At 45.2% G+C, this 17,430-nt stretch overlaps 1 protein-coding gene across 4 annotated transcripts in view; it reads left to right on the forward strand.

The window, feature by feature from the left end:
- Positions 1-17,430, forward strand: part of LOC127486059 (putative ATP-dependent RNA helicase TDRD12) — a 109,395-nt gene that overhangs the window by 60,167 nt on the left and 31,798 nt on the right. For all 4 annotated transcript variants that reach the window (XR_011384017.1, XM_070062490.1, XM_070062491.1 and 1 more), the window contains 3 exons: positions 7,681-7,741; positions 8,103-8,210; positions 16,370-16,555. Coding sequence is in view for 3 of the 4 variants with exons in the window: in XM_070062490.1 (XP_069918591.1) it covers positions 7,681-7,741; positions 8,103-8,210; positions 16,370-16,555 (355 nt within the window). In the remaining variant the exon portion in view is untranslated. The remainder of the gene's footprint in view (positions 1-7,680; positions 7,742-8,102; positions 8,211-16,369; positions 16,556-17,430) is intronic.

Below are 17,430 nucleotides of genomic sequence, written 5' to 3' on the forward strand. Positions count from 1 at the left end.
CCCATATGGGAAACACTTCAAGTATCCCAGACACTGTCCCCTGGATTGCGTCTTAAACACTTGGGAACAGTTTAGGTTGGATGGCTAAAAAGGAAAAAGTTACTTTTTATTCAACATGGTATGACCTCAGTACAGGGAGAGGATCAAGAGACATGGCCCATGAATAGGTCACTAATTTATAACACCATTCTTTAACTGGGTTTTTGTGTTTTGAGGGAAAATGTGGAGAAATTCCTTGTGGTCAAGATTTTTTTGAAGCTCTGTCGGGACCCCAAGCTTCATGATTCCTGTTGAGGCTGCATGGCTGCTGTTCCTAGGCACCCCGTCCTGCAGTCCCTGACCGTTAGTTACTGACCTCATCTTTAGAACCCCAGCTCCTTGACCCCCATTGGCTTCTACCAGTTTGTCCTCATCCTGTTGGCATCCCAGACGCTAACCCTGGTGTCACCTCCTCCATGCCTTCCACCCCTTCACAACCACCATCAGGAACAACCCACCTGTGTCCCCTTCCTGATGGGCCTCCACTGGGCTGCAGAAACAGCTATCTTCTCTCCCACCCCACCTTCTACGACCCAGACTGCTTTCTTTTAAGAGGAGTAGCAGGTGGGGAAGGTGGAGTCCCAAAGTCCATGCTTCTTTCTCAGTAACTGAGCTGGGACTACCTCAAGAACAGTTTAGCTGGCTTTCTGAGATAGTGGAGGTTTAGAGGTGAATTTACAAAGCTAAGCTTGACCCTCTTACTAGGCAAGATGTTGTTGTTTGTTGTGCCCCCAGTGCATTTCCTCAAGAAGGCCAGAGAACGAGCAACCAGTTTTGTCACCACTCAGTATCCCAGGTAGGGACAGAGTGGTTCCAGATCAGGAACACAGTGGGATTGTAGATCAGACTGAGAGACAGGATAGCACAGCTTATTGCCTTATAACAGAGGGGATGAAAAGGTGTGTGATGCAGCCTGTTAATTATGACACAGTTAACAGGGACCATTCAGGAAAAGGAAGAGAACCAGCCAGCTTTTTGGGCTGGCTCACCGAGGCCTTTAGGAAATACATGAGCACAGATCCCGACTGCTGAGTGTGAGCCTTACTTGCTGGGTGTTTTATCATTCAGGCAGCCCCGACATTAGAAGAAACAAACACTGAGGCAGGACCTCAGACCCGATTGTTGATCATGGCGGAGGAGGACTTCAGGGTCTTCCAGCAGTTGAGACAGGACAGAGGAGATGAGCAGAGGTAATAGATTGGCTAAAGTGGTGCAGCTTTCTGCTGCCCTAAATAATTAGCCACTCCAGGAGGAACCCCCAAAAGCCCAGAAGATCAGACAACCAGAGAGGGTACACCAGCCACAGATGCAGCCAGAGTGCCTATTGCAGGCTAGAGGGCCACTGGGGGACCCTGGCAAGAGACCCCTCCTGGCCAGCCTCTTGGATGGGAGGCAGGCAGTCACCTCCTGATGAGACCCAGGCACCTGCTCGGTTCCGACTTCAGCACGATCCTTCACCATCACTCCAGCAGAACCCCAGGCACTCTAGAAGTGGCAGGTAGGGGAACTGAGTTCCTTGTGGACACCGGAGCCGCCTACTGTGTCCTGACTCATCCTGTCGGCCCCCTCTCCAACTGCGACTGCATGGTAACAGGTACAGACAGTCAACCTAAGGTAAGAGTTTACTTCCCCCCTTGCCTATGAGACCAGTCTAACCCACTCCCTTTTATATGTTCCTGAGCTAAACTTGGGGTTGCTGTCTCCCTAGAAAGGACCAGGTACAAATGATGGTGAGCCATCACAGGCAGCTGCCTGTCAGTACTTCTCAACCCCAAGAACCCAGAACATGCCAGTGTTCCTGAGAGTGTTAAAAATCAAGTAGACCCATCTGTATGGGACACTTCCACCCCAGGGCTAGCCCATAACATTTCCCCAGTAGAATATCTGTGAAAGAGACAGTACCCATCAGACAGTGGCCACGAAAGGAATCTGCCCCTGCTCTGGAAGTCCCTGGAGCTTGGATTGATTAAGCCTGTCAGTTTACCCTGCAGCACCCTGGTTCTCCCAGTCAGGAAGCCAAATGGGGAGTACTGCTTAGTATAGGACCTGTGGGTAGTGAGTGAGGCGGTTTTTCCTGTCACTATGTTATCCCAAACACATACACTCTACTTACTCAGATACCTGGAGAGGAAAGGTTCATTTATATACTGTCCTGAACCAAAAAGATGCCTTTTTAAATTAATTCCTCTTAACTCAGAGTCCTAATACCTTTTTGCCTTTGTGTATAGAAACCTGGACACTCGGGAAACTATACAGTCCACTTATACCATGCCTCCTCAGAGTTTCAGAGATAGACCCACCATTTGGGACCATCTTACAGAACTGAGAGAACTCACCCTAAAAATGGTCCTTAGTATCATAGGTAGATGGTTTGTGATCACCAGCCCCTCTCAGTGAGATTCTGATTATAATACTATAAAAAATAAATAAGGTACAAAGTCTCCCCCTCGAAAGCCCAAGTTTGTCTACATGTAGACCCAGGGTCTTGTGTCCTAACTGTGGAATAGAAAAAAGCAGTTATTTCCTGTTGGTGCCCAAAACTAGGACAGCTTCAAGGATTCCTGGGAATGTCAGGTTTCTGCTGCATCTGGATCCCAAGTTATGGATTATTGGCAAAACCCCTATGTGAAGCATGAAAGCATGATGAGCAAGTACCTCTGGAACCCGGAATGCTAGCAGGCCTTGGAGGCCCTACAGCCAGAGCTGGGCTACGCCGTGGCTCTAGGACTTCCAAACCTAGAAAAGCCATTCATTTTTATGTCTGGTAGGTTAGGAGCTGCCTTAGGAGTTCTGATTTAAAGGCTAAGACCTATCCAGAGACTGGTGCATTCTTTTCAGAACCACTGAGCTCTCTGGTTCAGGGATAGCCCAGTTGCCTAAGAACAGAGCTGCCATTCCCTTGTTGGTCAACAAGGCCTCTAAATTGATGCTGGGGCAACCCATAGAGGCACAAACCCTTCAGCAGGTGCAGACAGTGTTAGAAGTCAAAGGGCACCATTGGCTGACAGGAAGAAGACTTCTACCAGATTGCCCTGACAGGTCTGTCAGACTCTTAAACCTGAACATGTGTCCGCCTTGCAGCCCAGGTGAGGGGCCCGCAGCGTCAGTGTGTTGTCCAGCCCAGGTGAGGGGCCCACAGCGTCAGTGTGTTTTCCAGCCCAGGTGAGGGGCCTGCAACGTCAGTGTATTGTCCAGCCCAGGTGAGGGGCCCACAGCGTCAGTGTGTTGTCCAGCCCAGGTGAGGGGCCCGCAGCGTCAGTGTGTTGTCCAGCCCAGGTGAGGGGCCCGCAGTGTCAGTGTGTTGTCCAGCCCAGGTGAGGGGCCCGCAGCGTCAGTGTGTTGTCCAGCCCAGGTGAGGGGCCCGCAGCGTCAGTGTGTTGTCCAGCCCAGGTGAGGGGCCCGCAGCGTCAGTGTGTTGTCCAGCCCAGGTGAGGGGCCCGCAGCGTCAGTGTGTTGTCCAGCCCAGGTGAGGGGCCTGCAGCGTCACTGTAAGACAGACCTCCTCCAGCAGGCCTGACCTCTGGGACGAGCCCCTCGAGAACCTGCGTGCTGAATGGCACACGGATGGAAGGGCTGTTACAGAGGGAGCAGTGTGGGTGGCAGGCTATGCTGTGGAGAGTTTAACTGATGCCATAGAGCAGGAGCACTATCACCCCAAACCTCAGACCAAGAGGACAAACTGATCGCTCAGATTCAGGCCTTATAATTGGGAAAAAGTAAAACATTCAATATTTATACCTATTCAAAGTACAGGTTTCTGGTAACTGCATGCCCACACCACCCATATGGTAGGAAAGGGGAATGTCATGAGCTGAAAACTCTGGTATTAAACATGAAGACCTAATCATGCTTCTTTGAGAGGCAGCTCAGCTTCCTCAGCAGGTGGCAGTTGTTTACTGAGAGGATGCATCCAGCGTGGACCAGGGAAACAGTAGGAAGAGAAGGCCACCAAACGGGGGAGGGGGATCAGCCTGCGGAGCCTGACAAGGTGCTGACCCCAATAATAGATCCTTCCACGTTCCCCAGCCGTCCCCAGTAGCCCCAGCAAGAATATGAGGAGGCTGAGGTTGGGATACGAGATGAGGATATCAGTGGTTCCTCAAAAATAGTGGAGTTCTCCCAGGATCAGACCAACAGAAGCTCATTAAACTCTTCCATGATGCTGCCCGCTGTGGGAGAGAGAACTGGTAGAAACTGATCTATGGGGTCTTTACAGGGAAAAACCATAAAGTAGGTGACCCTGCCCTGTGAAGTCATGTGTCCACAATAATCCCCCAGACCATCCTGTCTTACCTTCATTGATAAAACCACTCCACCATGGAGGGACACACCCAGAAGACTGACAGATGGGTTTTACAAGATGCTCCCTAGATCTGGACTCCAGTACTTTTTGGTGTTCACCTGTACCTTTACAGAGTGGAGGGTGCCTTCCCACTGCACTGAAAAGGCCGTAGAACTTTGTAGACTCCTCTTTTGGGAGATAATCCCTCATTTTAGACTCAATCCCTCCAGAGTAATAATGGGCCATCCTTCTTAGCAAGTGTTGCCCAGACCCTCTCAGGCCCCCAGGAATATGCCATAAGTTACATGCCTCCTGGCTCCCCGAGTGTACTGGAAAGGTTGAGCAAATGAATCACATCCTTGAGAAAACCATAGCCAAGCTCTGCCAAGAAACACACAAACCATGGACCAAAAGCTTCCCAAAGCAATCCTCAGGGTCCACACTGCCCCCAGGGGTGTGATGTGTGGAAGACCTTTCCTTACCACTGACCTCACAGACAGGGGCCTGATCAACCCGGGACAGGTCGAGAGTCATCCTGGAACATGGAGCGCAGGTTTGCCAACTCCTCAGGAGACATCATCCCATGCCCAGTTTCAACCAGGGGACCAGGTTTTGCTTACAACTTAGAGTGGAAAGGACCATTATTGAGGGATCTTGGCCACCCTTACTGCAGTAAAATGCAAAGGAGTCCCCAGCTGGGCCTACCTCTCCCAGTAAAGCAGGTCTCTTCTAAGCCCCATAGGCCGCTCCCAAGGAGCCCACCTACTACTGCGAGCCAGTGATGGAGCTGAGACATCTCCTCAAGGGAAGAACAGATGAGCTCCAGCAGCTCTGTGTCAGGCTGACACTGGCTGGGGCTGTCACCCACCCCTCCATCAGAAGAGCCAAGGTCTAATTGAGGGCAAGGGATTTTACACCTCCAAGGTTTAGAGTTCAGCTGTCCTTCCTCAGCAGACAGCACTACACACGATGAGACCTTTGTCCCCCTCTCCTTAAGCTCTTCCTGACTTACTGTGTGTCCATCCCCAGCTCCAAACCAGTCAGGAACAAGGACTATCTAAACCCTGACTGCAGAAGATCCCCTACTGCCATGATAGGAACTTCCCCAGTCTGCATGCCTGCCCAGAACACCCCTGGGTGACCCGTATGTGGCCTTCCTGGGGTGATGGTAGTGAGTAGCACACTGTTTTTTGAGTGTGTCATGTGTACAGAAACCCATAGTCACCTACACAGAGCACTGAGCTAAGTGCAAACCAAACGAAAATGGCATGTGCCAAGGAGAGTGAGCCAAGGAGAAGTGCAGTCTGGGTGCTGATCCACACGCTGTGTGTGGGGAGTTCACACCTCCTCAACCCTGTAAAAGTACCTGTTCAGCTCCCGTGAGGGAGTCAGGTGGCGAAACCTCTTCTTGCTGTGCTGTCTCTAGTGTTTGAGGATAAGCCCCCAGTAAGCCTTGTCTGGGTTGCACGGTGGCCTCTTGCCAAATGCTGCTTGCAAGTGAGTCAGAGAACCTGGAGTTGGTAACACTTCCTCCTCGGCTGTGCCTCTGGTGCCCCAGTGTGAAGACTGCTTTCATTGTCTCCCAAGAACCAGCCCCTGATAGTACCCTAGGGTGGGAGCACTGAGAAGAACCAGGGGATCCAGAGATTGCCCTCTTTGTTTAGTTCCCTGTGATGTTGCCATAACCAAAGGAGCCTGGTCCTCAACCCTGGACTTTCTGGAGATTTCTCTGTGTAGATAGAGTTGAGCCTCCTGTGGCTAGCTCAGCATCATTTGTCTTGGGTTGGCCATGGCAGTTAACCACCTGCCCATCTGTTTTCTGTCTTGTAAGGTTTTGTTTTGGAATGTTGTCTCTTCTATGATTCTCTCTTTGTCTTTAAAAATAACTTTACTGAGATAGTATATAACAAGAGTTTACCCTGTAAAGTATTAATAAGGGTCTTCAAAATGTTCACAGGAATGCATATTTTGCAAAAAGCTATACATGGAATTCAAAAATGTTTTGTATCAAGACTCTATCTCTTAATTCCATTTTCCATGAACTTCTTGATGTACCCTCATATACTTTATTTTTTTAAAGATCTGTTTATTCGAAAGTCAGAGTTACACAGAGAGAAGAGAGGCAGAGAGAGAGAGAGATCTTCCATCAGATGGTTCACTCCCCAATTGGCTGCAACGGCCAGAACTGCGCCAATCCAAAGCCAGGAGCTTCTTCCGGGTCTCCCACACGGGTGTAGGGGCCCAAGGACTTGGGCCATCTTCTACTGTTTTCCCAGGCCATAGCAGAGAGCTGGATGGGAAGTGGAGCAGCCAGGTCTTGAACTGGTGCCCATATGGGGTGCCGGCGCTTCAGGCCAGGGTGTTAACCCACTGAGCCACAGTGCCGGCCCCACCCTCATGTACTTTAAAACGTACATAGTTCAGTGGCTTTAGTATATTCAGAGACTTGTACAACCATGAGCATGGTCTAATTCCAGAATGTTTTCAGCAGCACAAAAAGAAACTCGGATCCATTTGCAGTAGCCCCTGGCAACCACTGATCTACTTTCTGTGGGTTTTCCTATTCTGACCATTGTATATAAAAGGAAACATGTAATATATGTAACTGACTTCTTTCATTCAGTACAGTGCTTTCAAAATTCATCTCTGTCATAGTATAGATGAGTACTTTGTTCTTCTTTATGACTGAGTAATATTCTATTGCATGGATACAGCACATTTTCTCTGTCTTTTCATCAGTGAGTGGACATCTGGGTCTTGTAGCTTGTGCATTAAGCAACTCCATTTCCAGGAATGAAGTTTCAGGAAAGAGGACCCCTGGGTATGTGTGTGTGTGTGTGTGTGTGTGAGAGAGAGAGAGAGAGAGAGAGAGAGAGAGATCCACCATCTGTGATCTCCTCTGGCTTGTGAGTTCTCTGTGGCTGTCACTAGTCCTTACCCACTTGGGGCTGGGGCCTAGGCTGAAGGAAAGCAGTGTTGATTTTCTTCTCTGAGTTAGCAGAAGCTGTAGTGGGCAAGTCCTCCCTGATCCTGTCTTCTCAGCCATAGAATAAAGATACTGAAGTAGACCAGTCATTCCCGAGCATGGTCTGGCCCCCTTTCTGCACAAGGGCCTAGGCCCAGGGTTGCTGCAGCACAGATGCAGGCTCGGGGTGGGAAGTGGGAAGCATGCAGCTGGCATGGCTCCCATGGGCTGGCGTCTTCATAAACCAGACACAACAGGGCAAGCCATGATTTTATAGCTTTGCCTTGGGATGTGTAGTCCATTTTACCTCTACTTAGGAAGAATTAAAATAACAATGCAAGGGAGGAAACAAACACTTTTTCCTTCAGGTCGTTCCTTCTCAACTGTTTTGCAGACTGCTGCAGTTTTTAAATCCGGACCCTTTGAGAGCTGATGGAATCTCTGATCTACAGCAGGTATTTCAGGCCCTAAAAATGTTAGAAGAGAGAGGGAACAGTTTTCTCTGTCAGTCCCTCACTTTTCTCCCTCCAGACTTGGTATGAGGAGAGAAACTCATAGATGAAGGACTTTACCTGGAGACACCTTTTCAGAAATTACCCAGTGAATCACTGCTTTAAAGAAATGGTTATTTTTTTTTAACTTCTTTAGGTATTTGGTTATTGTGTTTTCAACTTGGCAGTGTGGGTGCATTTTGTAAGTTAATGGACTTGGGTTTTCACACTGTGAACTTTTTTTTTTTTTTTTTCAGTTTTGTAAAGTTGTTGCTACCCTGTACTTCAGGGCAGACATGGTTGTGTGATGCCTGTATCTGCTTAGTTGCAGAAGTTGAAGTCGGCTGTGCAACCGCCTGTTGCAGTGCTCTGGAACAGGATCGAGCCCTGCTTGACCATTGACACGTCCCCTCTTTCAGCAGACCTGAAAAAGGTAAGTGCACTCGTGAACCCAACTCCTGAAGAGGCACCGTCCTCCTCCAGCATGGAGTTCTTCATAAACACATCTATGGTTCTACTTTGCTTTGAAGTCCTCCCCTAAGCTTTTTTTTTTAAATAATTTTTTTAGAGATTTATTTTATTTATTTGAAAGAGTTACAGAGAGAGGTAGAGAAGAGAGAGAGGTCTTCCATCCACTGGTTCACTCCCCAGATGGCTGCAATGGCCGGAGCTGTGCCTATCCAAAGCCAGGAGCCAGGAGCTTCTTCTGAGTCTCTCACATGGGTACAGGGACCCAAAGACTTGGGCCATCTTTCACTACTATCCAAGGTGATAGGAGAGAGCTGGATAGGAAGAGGAACAGCTGGGACTAGAACCAGCACCCATATGGGACGCTGGCTTTAACCTGCTGCGCCACAGTGCTGGCCCCCTCCCCTAAGCTTTTGCTGCTAACTTCTCACTGACTCTTCAGCCCAGGCTGAGTCTAAGTGAACAGTACTTTTGGGAGAAGCTGTTTTGTGACTGCAAGCCTTGCGAAGCCCATGTTCAAATGTGCCTCTGAAAAGGGGCTCCAAGGAACAGCCAGTGGCCAGGGCAGATGTAACACACATACTTCTGAATTGGTCTTCTCCAAACTGCCTCACAGACGATGCTTTCACTTGGCAAATTCATCATGTATGATTACTTCCTGGTAGAAAAGAAAGGTTCAAAATATTTTTTTAAAAAATGGATACAGGAGTTTTCAAGATGGTGTATTATGGAAGGAGCTTACTGCTCTAGACTAGGGGAAGATAGTTAAAGAAGTGGAGAGAGTGCAATCTCAGGGAAGAGAAAATGGCAGAGGAAACTCCATACAAATTAAGAGGGACACCACGGACCTAGGTGGAGGGTGTAGATGTGCACAACTCAGGACCCCAGCAGCCGAGAGCCTCAGCACCAGCTTTGGAGAGTGAGGTGAGACCAGACTGCAGCAGCCCAAGCCAATGGTGATAAAGCTGTGGGAAGAGCCTGGTGTGAATCCAACTTGGAGCCCTGTGGAGGACAGTATACCTGCCAACCTAGAGGGAAAAAAATGGGGCGCGTTTCTCTGTGCACAACCACCTGGCACCAGTGCCCTGTAACTAGCCAGTGAACATACGTAACAGCTGCTCCAGCTCATGTCTGCATGCCCAGCAACCAGCTGAGAGGAGATGCCTGAGTCTGGCTGGGAGAACTGACAGGGTACTGGGGACTTGTAACTGTGGGAGCCTTGTGTGCCAGGATGGGACTGCATGGGAGGGCGCAGGGTGTGGCTGGGACTTGGGGCAGTCACTGTGGGTGGTTGCACATGTTCAGGGCTCCCAGATTGCCTAGTGAGGGTCACTGCTTCAGGATCCGGGTTTACACTGAGAACTGCACAGATCCTTTGGGTGTTCTTGTGGCAGCATGGATGAAAATTGTATCTACTAGGGCTAGCACCCAGGCCTTGGTCTACTTTGAGGAGAGGAGGTGATGAGCTGAGTCTAGACCAACAGCAGAATAAACCTCCCCTCTGATAATAATAATAATAATAATAATAAAAGATTTACCATGCCCAACATAAGTGTAACCTTGGGGACTCCCCTCACCTTGGAGCACTGAACAGAACTTCTTGACTACACCCAACTCATGCCTGAATATATTCACTGAAAGTGCAGACACTCCACAAAGGCTTAGTCCAAAAATAAAAGCTATCACAGAGAAAAAATAAGAACAAAAAGTATCACCACAGATGCCTAATAATAAACAGCAATTCAAGAAACAAGAATAAGGAAGATAACATGACATCCTCCAAAGAACATAGCACTTCAGTACTAAAATGTAAAGATGAAGAGATTGATGAAATGCCAAATGGATTTCAAAAAATTGATTGTAGAATTACTTAAAAGTGATCAAAAGCAAATTCAAGAGGTAAAGAAATATGTACATGACATGAATGAAAAATTTTCCCATGAAATGGACTATTCAAAGAGAAATCAAAATATTAGAAATGAAAAATTCAGGAGGTCAAATAAAAAATGTACTGGAAAGCCTTAACAACAGACTTGGTGAAACAGAAGAAAGAATATATGAAGAGAAGTATCTGGAAATTTTACATTCAGACCAAAAGAAAAAGAAGAAGAAATTAGAAAACTGAAAAACACTGTTGGAGATTTATGGGATACTCATAAGCGACCCAATAGATAGGTTTTAGAAGTTCCTGAAGCTGTGGAAAGAGAGAATGGATTAGAAGGCCTTTTTAATGAAATAATTACACAAAACTTTCCCCAATTTGGACAAAGAAGGGGATGTCCAAGTACAGGAAGCACATAGAACTCCTAATAGACATGACTAGAAAAGATCTTCACTGTGACAAATTGTAAACTCCCTACAGTAAAACATGTGGAAAAGATGCAGGAGAGAAATGCCAGGTTACTTTCAGAGGATCTCCAGTTAGACTCATAGCTGACTACTCATCAGAAACCTTACAGGCTAGGAGAGAATGGTGAGATATATTCCAATTTATAAGAGGAAAAAACTGTCAACCCAGAATACTGTACCCTGCAAAGCTGTAATTTATGAATGAAGGTAAAATAAAGACCTTCCATAACAAACAGAAATTAAAAGAATATGTTGGGGCCAGCGCTGTGGTGTAGTGGGTAAAAATGCCTCCTGCAGTGCTGGCATCCCATGCAGGCACCATTTCTAGCTAGTCCTAGTTGCTACATAAAGAAACACAAAACATGGTCATCACTATGAAAGAAAGTGAAGGCAAAAAATCTCCCAGTAAAAGTACAAAAGAAATCCAAAGGAAACAATAGGAATATTTATGGAAAAATGGCAGGGCCAAGTCAAGTCGTTATTTATCATTAGTCACCTTGGATGTAAATGACCTCAGGTCTCCAGTTAAAAGATACAGACTGTCTGGATTAAAAAATAAAACCCATCTATTTGCTGCCTACAAGAAACACATCTCACCAAGAAAGATGCACGCAGACTGAAAGTGAAAGGATGGAAAAAGATATTCCATGCTAACAGAAACCAAAAAAGAGCTGGTGTAGCCATCCTAATATCAGACAAAATAGACTTTAACACAAAAACTGTTAAAATATGCAAAGAAGGGCACTATGTATGATTAAGGGATCAGTTCAACAGGAAGATGTGACTATTATAAATGTATATGCACCTCATTACAGGTCACCTGGTTGCTTAAAAAAATGTTAATGAATCTAAAGGGAGACATAGACTCTAATACAGTAGTAATGGGGGACTCCAATATCCCACTTTAAGCAATGGACAGATCAGACAGAAAATCAACAAGCAAATAACACAGTTAGTTGACACTACATACCAAATGGATCTAACAGATATCTACAGAACTTTTCATCCTACAGATGCAGAATACACGTTCTTCTCACCAATGCATGGAACTTTCTCTATGATACACCACAAGTTATGCCATAAAGCAGGTCTCAGCAAATTCAAAAATATCAAAATCATACCATACATCCTCTTGAATCACAGTGGAATGAAGCTGGAAATCAACTCAAGAATCTCTAGAACATAGGTAAACACATGGAGACTGAACAACATGCTCCTGAATGAACAGTGGGTCATTGAATAAATCAAAAAATTTCTGGAAGCAAATGACGATGCATCAAAACTTACGGGATACAGCTAAAACAGTGTTAAGAGGAAAGTTCACAGCACTCGGTGTCTACATCAAGAAATTAGAAAGGCACCAAATAATGAACTATTATTGCATCTCAAGGACCTAGAAAAACCACAGCAAACTAAACCCAAAATTAGTAGGAGAAGAGAAATGATTTTTTAAAGATTATTTGAAAGTCAGAATTACACAGAGAGAGGAGAGGCGGGGGGGGGGGGAGGTCTTTGATCCGATGGTTCACTCTCCAGACGGCCACAACAGCCAGAACTGTGCCGATCTGAAGCCAGGTGCCAGGAGCTTCTTCTCGGTCTCCCATGCAGGTGGACCCCGTGGACTTGGGCCATCTTCTACTGCTTTTCTGGGCCATAGCAGAGAGCTGGACAGAAAGTGGAGCAGCCATTTCTCGAACTGGTGCCCATATGGGATGCCAGCGCTTCAGGCCGGGCGTTAACCCACTGTGCCACGGCGCTGGCCCCAAGAAAAGAAATAATTAAAAATGGAGAAGAAAAAAAAACAAAATTGAAACAAAAAAAGCAGTACAAAACATCAGGGAAGGGTCCAGTGCCATGGCTCACTTGGTTAATCCTCCGCCTGTGGCGCTGGCATCCCATATGGGCACTGGGTTCTAGTCCCAGTTGCTCCTCTTCCAGTCCAGCTCTCTGCTGTGGCCCGGGAAGGCAGTGAAGGATGGCCCAAGTGCTTGGGCCCCTGCACCCGCATGGGAGACTGAGAAGAAGCACCTGGCTCCTGGCTTCAGATCAGCACAGCACTGGCCGTAGTGGCCATTTAGGGGGTGAACCAATGGAAGGAAGACCTTTCTCTCTGTCTCTCTTACAGTCTATAACTCTACCTATAAAAAAATAAAAAACAAAACAAAAACAAACAAAAAAACCCAGAGAAACAAAGAGCTGGTTTTTTGAAAAAATAAACAAAATTGACAGGCAGACCATTGGCCAAACTAACCAAAAGGAAAAGAGAAAAAAGAGGGAGAAGACCTAACAATAAAATCAGAGATGAAAAAGGAAATGTAACAGCAGACACCACAGAAATAAAAAGAATCTCAGAAATTACTACAAAGAACTATATGCCAACAAATTGGGAAACCTAGAAGCAATGGATAGATTCCTGGATACATACAACCTACCTAAATTGAGCCATGAAGACATAGAAAACCTGAACAAACCAAAAACCAAGATGGAAATTGAATCAGTAATAACTGATCAAGAAATGCCCAGGACCAGATGGCTTCACTGCTGAATTCTACCAAACTTTTAAAAAACTGACTCCAATTATTTTCAAACTATTCAAAACAATTGAAATGAAGGGAAACCTCCCAATCTCCTTTCATGAAGCCAGTATCACCTCAATTCCTAAACCTGAAAAAAAAAAAACACAACAGCGAAAGAGAACTATAGACCAATTTCCTTGATGAACATAGATGTAAAAATCCTCAATGAAATACTAGCCAACTGAATGCAGCAACTCATCAGAAAGATTATTCACCAGGACCAAGTGGGTTTTATCCCTGGTATGCAGGAATAGTTCAACATTAACAAATCAATCTATGTGCTACCTCACATTAACAAACTGAAGAACAAAAACAATATGATTATCTCAATAGATGCTGAGAAAGCATTTGATAAAATACAATATCCTTTCATGATAAAAACTTTGAGCAAATTGGGTATAGAATGAACATTCTTCAATACAATCAAGGCAATTTATGATAAACCCACAGCTAGCATCCTATTGAATGAGGAAAAGTTGGAAGTATTCCCACTAAGATCTGGAACCAGACAGGGATACCCACTATCACCATCATTATTCCGTATAATCCTGGAAGTTTTAGCCAGAACCATTAGACAAGAAAAATAAATCAGAAGGATATAAATTGGGAAGGAGGATGTTTGCAGATGAAATGATTCTATATATAGGGCATCCAAAAGACTCCATTAAAACTATTGGAACTCATAAAAATGAGTTTGGTGAAGTGGCAAGATAAAAAATGAACACAAAAAATCAGTAGCCTTTGTATACATAGACAATGCCATGGCTTGATTCTAAGATCAATCCCATTCACAATAGCCACAAAAAAATTAAATACTTCTAAATAAATTTAACCAAGGATATCAGTGAACTCTACAATGAGAATTACAAAACATTAAAGAAAGAAAGAGAGGAAGAAAAAAATGGAAAAATCTTCCATGTTCATGTATTGGAAGAATCAATATCATCAAAATGTCCATACTGCTGATAGCAATTTACAGATTCATTGTGATAACAATCAAAATACCAAAGACATTCTTAGATACAGAAAAAATGATGCTGAAATTCATATGGAAACACAAGAGACCCTGAATAGCTAAAGCAATCTTATACAACAGAAACACAGCCAGAGGCATCACAATACCAGATTTCAAGACATACTACATGCAGCTCAATTCACAATAGCTAATATATGGAATCAACCCAAATGTCCATCAGCTGATGACTGGATAAAGAAATTGTGGGATATGTACACCATGGAATACTACACAACGATTAAAAAAAATGAAATTCTGTTGTTTACAACAAAATGAGTGAAACTGAAAAACATCATACTTAGTGAAATAAGCCAGTCCCAAAAAGACAAATACCATATTTTCTCCCTGACCTGTGATAACCAATAGAGCACCTGAAAGGTAATCTATAGAAGTGAAATTGACATTCTGAGATACAGTGACTTTGAATAGCCCTTGTCTTAACTGTTGAAGAACAGTTTTTTTCATGCAATTTCTTGAACTCTTAGTATAGAGTTAGTCATATGATTATAGTTAATTGAAAGTAGATCTTAGTAAAAATAACAATGGGAATAGGAGAAAGAGGAGGAAAAGGGGTGGGAGGGTGGGTACTGTGCAAAGAATCAGTATATTTCTAAAGTTATGAATTGCATGAAGTGTATGGTCCTTAAATAAAAGGTTTCTGGAAAAAAATGTATACAAAGAGAGACAGGTATTAGTGGACAGAAGTGTCTACAGGCCTTTCGAAGATGGAAAAACAAGTGGTGCACTGTGGCCGATGATAGTGGACAGAGTGAGGCTGTGAACTTTCCTGCCCTGTTCCCTGAACATGCAGAGCCAGTTTGTATTGTTTCCAGGAGAGAGAGATTGGAGACTCTTTCTGGAAAAACCACATGGCCCTGGAGAAGTAGCCTCTAGATGATTCTGTCTGGAATTCTCCCAGTGCAGATGCCCACCTCCTGGCCTGCATTCCCTCAGTGACATGACACTCACATGATGACAGGTTGTCCCACCCACCAAGCTTCTAGCCAGGTTTTAGTGTTGGCCTCTGCAGTAGTTCACAAACAAGAGAGACCAAACTCTGAAGGAAATAGACAATGCCAAGATAGAAGAACATGTGAGAATGTAAAAGGATCCTCCAGAATCAGAGAAGAAAACTGCATCCAGTTAACATGACACGGTGCTATAAAAAAAGGAACAGTGAGAAAATAAAAACATGGAAATCCAAGCAATTACAGAAACTTTCAAAATCAGCAGTTGGTTTGAGATATAAAAGAGAAGCTAACTATCAAAGTAGAACCACAAAGGCAAAGAGATGGAAATAATTTTAAAAAACAAAAAAGATTTTTGACCAGTCCAAGGTCTGAAAGTGGGATTTCTAGAGAGAGATGGAAGGGGGCAGATGGTTCTCTGAAGGGTGAGCTGTGGCCATTGTCCCGCCTGCGGCCATGACTCTGCAAATTAGCGGTTAGTCTGCCATCACGGACAGAGGATGGCAGATGTGTGGCTGTGAGGCAGCTACACCCAAGGGTGTTGGAGATCATGGAGGCTTCTAGAAGAAAAGGACCTGGTCCTCCCAGGACCAGCAGTCGGAATGATCTCGGATGTCTCTGCAAGAACAAGGGGTGTGGCCTTGAGCCCTCTGGTGAGAAGTGAGTCCCTTCCTCATTATGTCAGGGAGGGGAGAGGTGGACTGAAAACGCCTTCAGATGTTCAGAGCTCCACAGAATGTACATCCCCTGTTCTCCATCAGAGCGAAGGCTTAAGCCAAGAAGGGAACTCCCGGGATGGCAGTCGAATGCTGAATGCATAGAAACAGCCTGGATCGCAGTGGCTTCGCGGAGGAGGACGTCACAGAGAAAGGGTGCTGAGGAGCCCAGCCTTGGGAAGATCCTGACATGGTTGGAAAACCGGTGGAACATTTGGATTTTAGTGTCGGAGACGTAGGAAAAGGAGCAAATAGAAGTGTGTTTTTAAAAAGCCTTCCAAGTGAAGCTGATAGACGGACTGATTATTAGACAAATAGGGAGGAAGAGCCACACTGATGTCCCAGAGTGCTTGAAGCAGAGGTCAGTGTGCCACCTATGGGGAATACCATATTCAGTAGAGGCTAATCTGTAGTGGTTATTGGACTAAAGTGAACAATGACATGGAGTTTTTGTTGGTTTCCTGTACTTTATTGTGGTTTTGGGGTTTTGTGTTTCGTAGACTCTTCAAAGAAACAAGTACCCTGGACCCAGCCACACGGAATCCTACTCGTGGCCTCCCATAGCGCGTGGCTGCGATGTGGTGGTCATTTCTCACTGTGGAAATGACCCTTTGCTGTACCTCCCACCAGTTCTCACAGTTTTGCAAACGGGGGGCTGCTACAAGTCGCTGCCAAGTAGAAACGGAGTAAGTTGAGATGGTTTGGTTTCCCAACAAAGCGGATTCAGTGTTTATTTTTAACTGTTGGTGATGGTCTAGTGACAACTTACTCAATTTGTTTTCACCGTTTTATAGATAAGAACATTAACTCATGAAAAGTTACTTGGGTAAATTCTTAACAGCTGACAAGAGGTAGAAGTAGAATATAAGTATCTACTGTTATACATTCTTTAAATTATTTCATAACAACCATATTGTTTTATAATCCTGCTTTGACCACATGAGGGGACCACATGAGGGGATCTGAAAATAACTGAGAAAGATGATGGGATGGAAAGGAATTGAGTATTAGAGTCGAATGATGGTGGGCAGAGACAGCTACCCTTACTGGGTTTTGTCTTATGGGTGAACTGATGGATCTGAAATCTGGCACAAAGGGTGCAGTACAAGGAGTTCTGCCACTCGTCGTCAGGTGACAAATAGTAGGCAGAAACATGCAGTAGTTTGTTGTTATGCTATGCAGTTTAATGATTGCCCTTTGGACATGTGCATCATTTTATATATATATTGATTTAATCAAATGAGTAATTAACCACTTTTTAATTTATTTGGAAGAGAGAGATATAAACAGAGATCTTCCATCTACTGGTTCATTCCCAAAATGCCTGTGATAGCCAGGACTGAGCCAGGCCAAAGCCAAGGGCCCAAAATTCAATCCAGATGTCCCATGTGGATGGCAGGAACCCAAGTTCCTGAAGCCATCACATGCTGCCTGCTAGAGTCTGCATTAGCAGGCACCGGAATCAGAAGTAGAACTGGGACTTGAACCCAGGCACTCTGATAATAGGATGTGGGCATCCCAAGTGGCATCTTAGGCACTGTGCGGTCACCACGGTCACCAC

The sequence above is a fragment of the Oryctolagus cuniculus genome, chromosome 18, assembly GCF_964237555.1.
Source record: "Oryctolagus cuniculus chromosome 18, mOryCun1.1, whole genome shotgun sequence".
NCBI classification, from domain to species: domain Eukaryota; kingdom Metazoa; phylum Chordata; class Mammalia; order Lagomorpha; family Leporidae; genus Oryctolagus; species Oryctolagus cuniculus.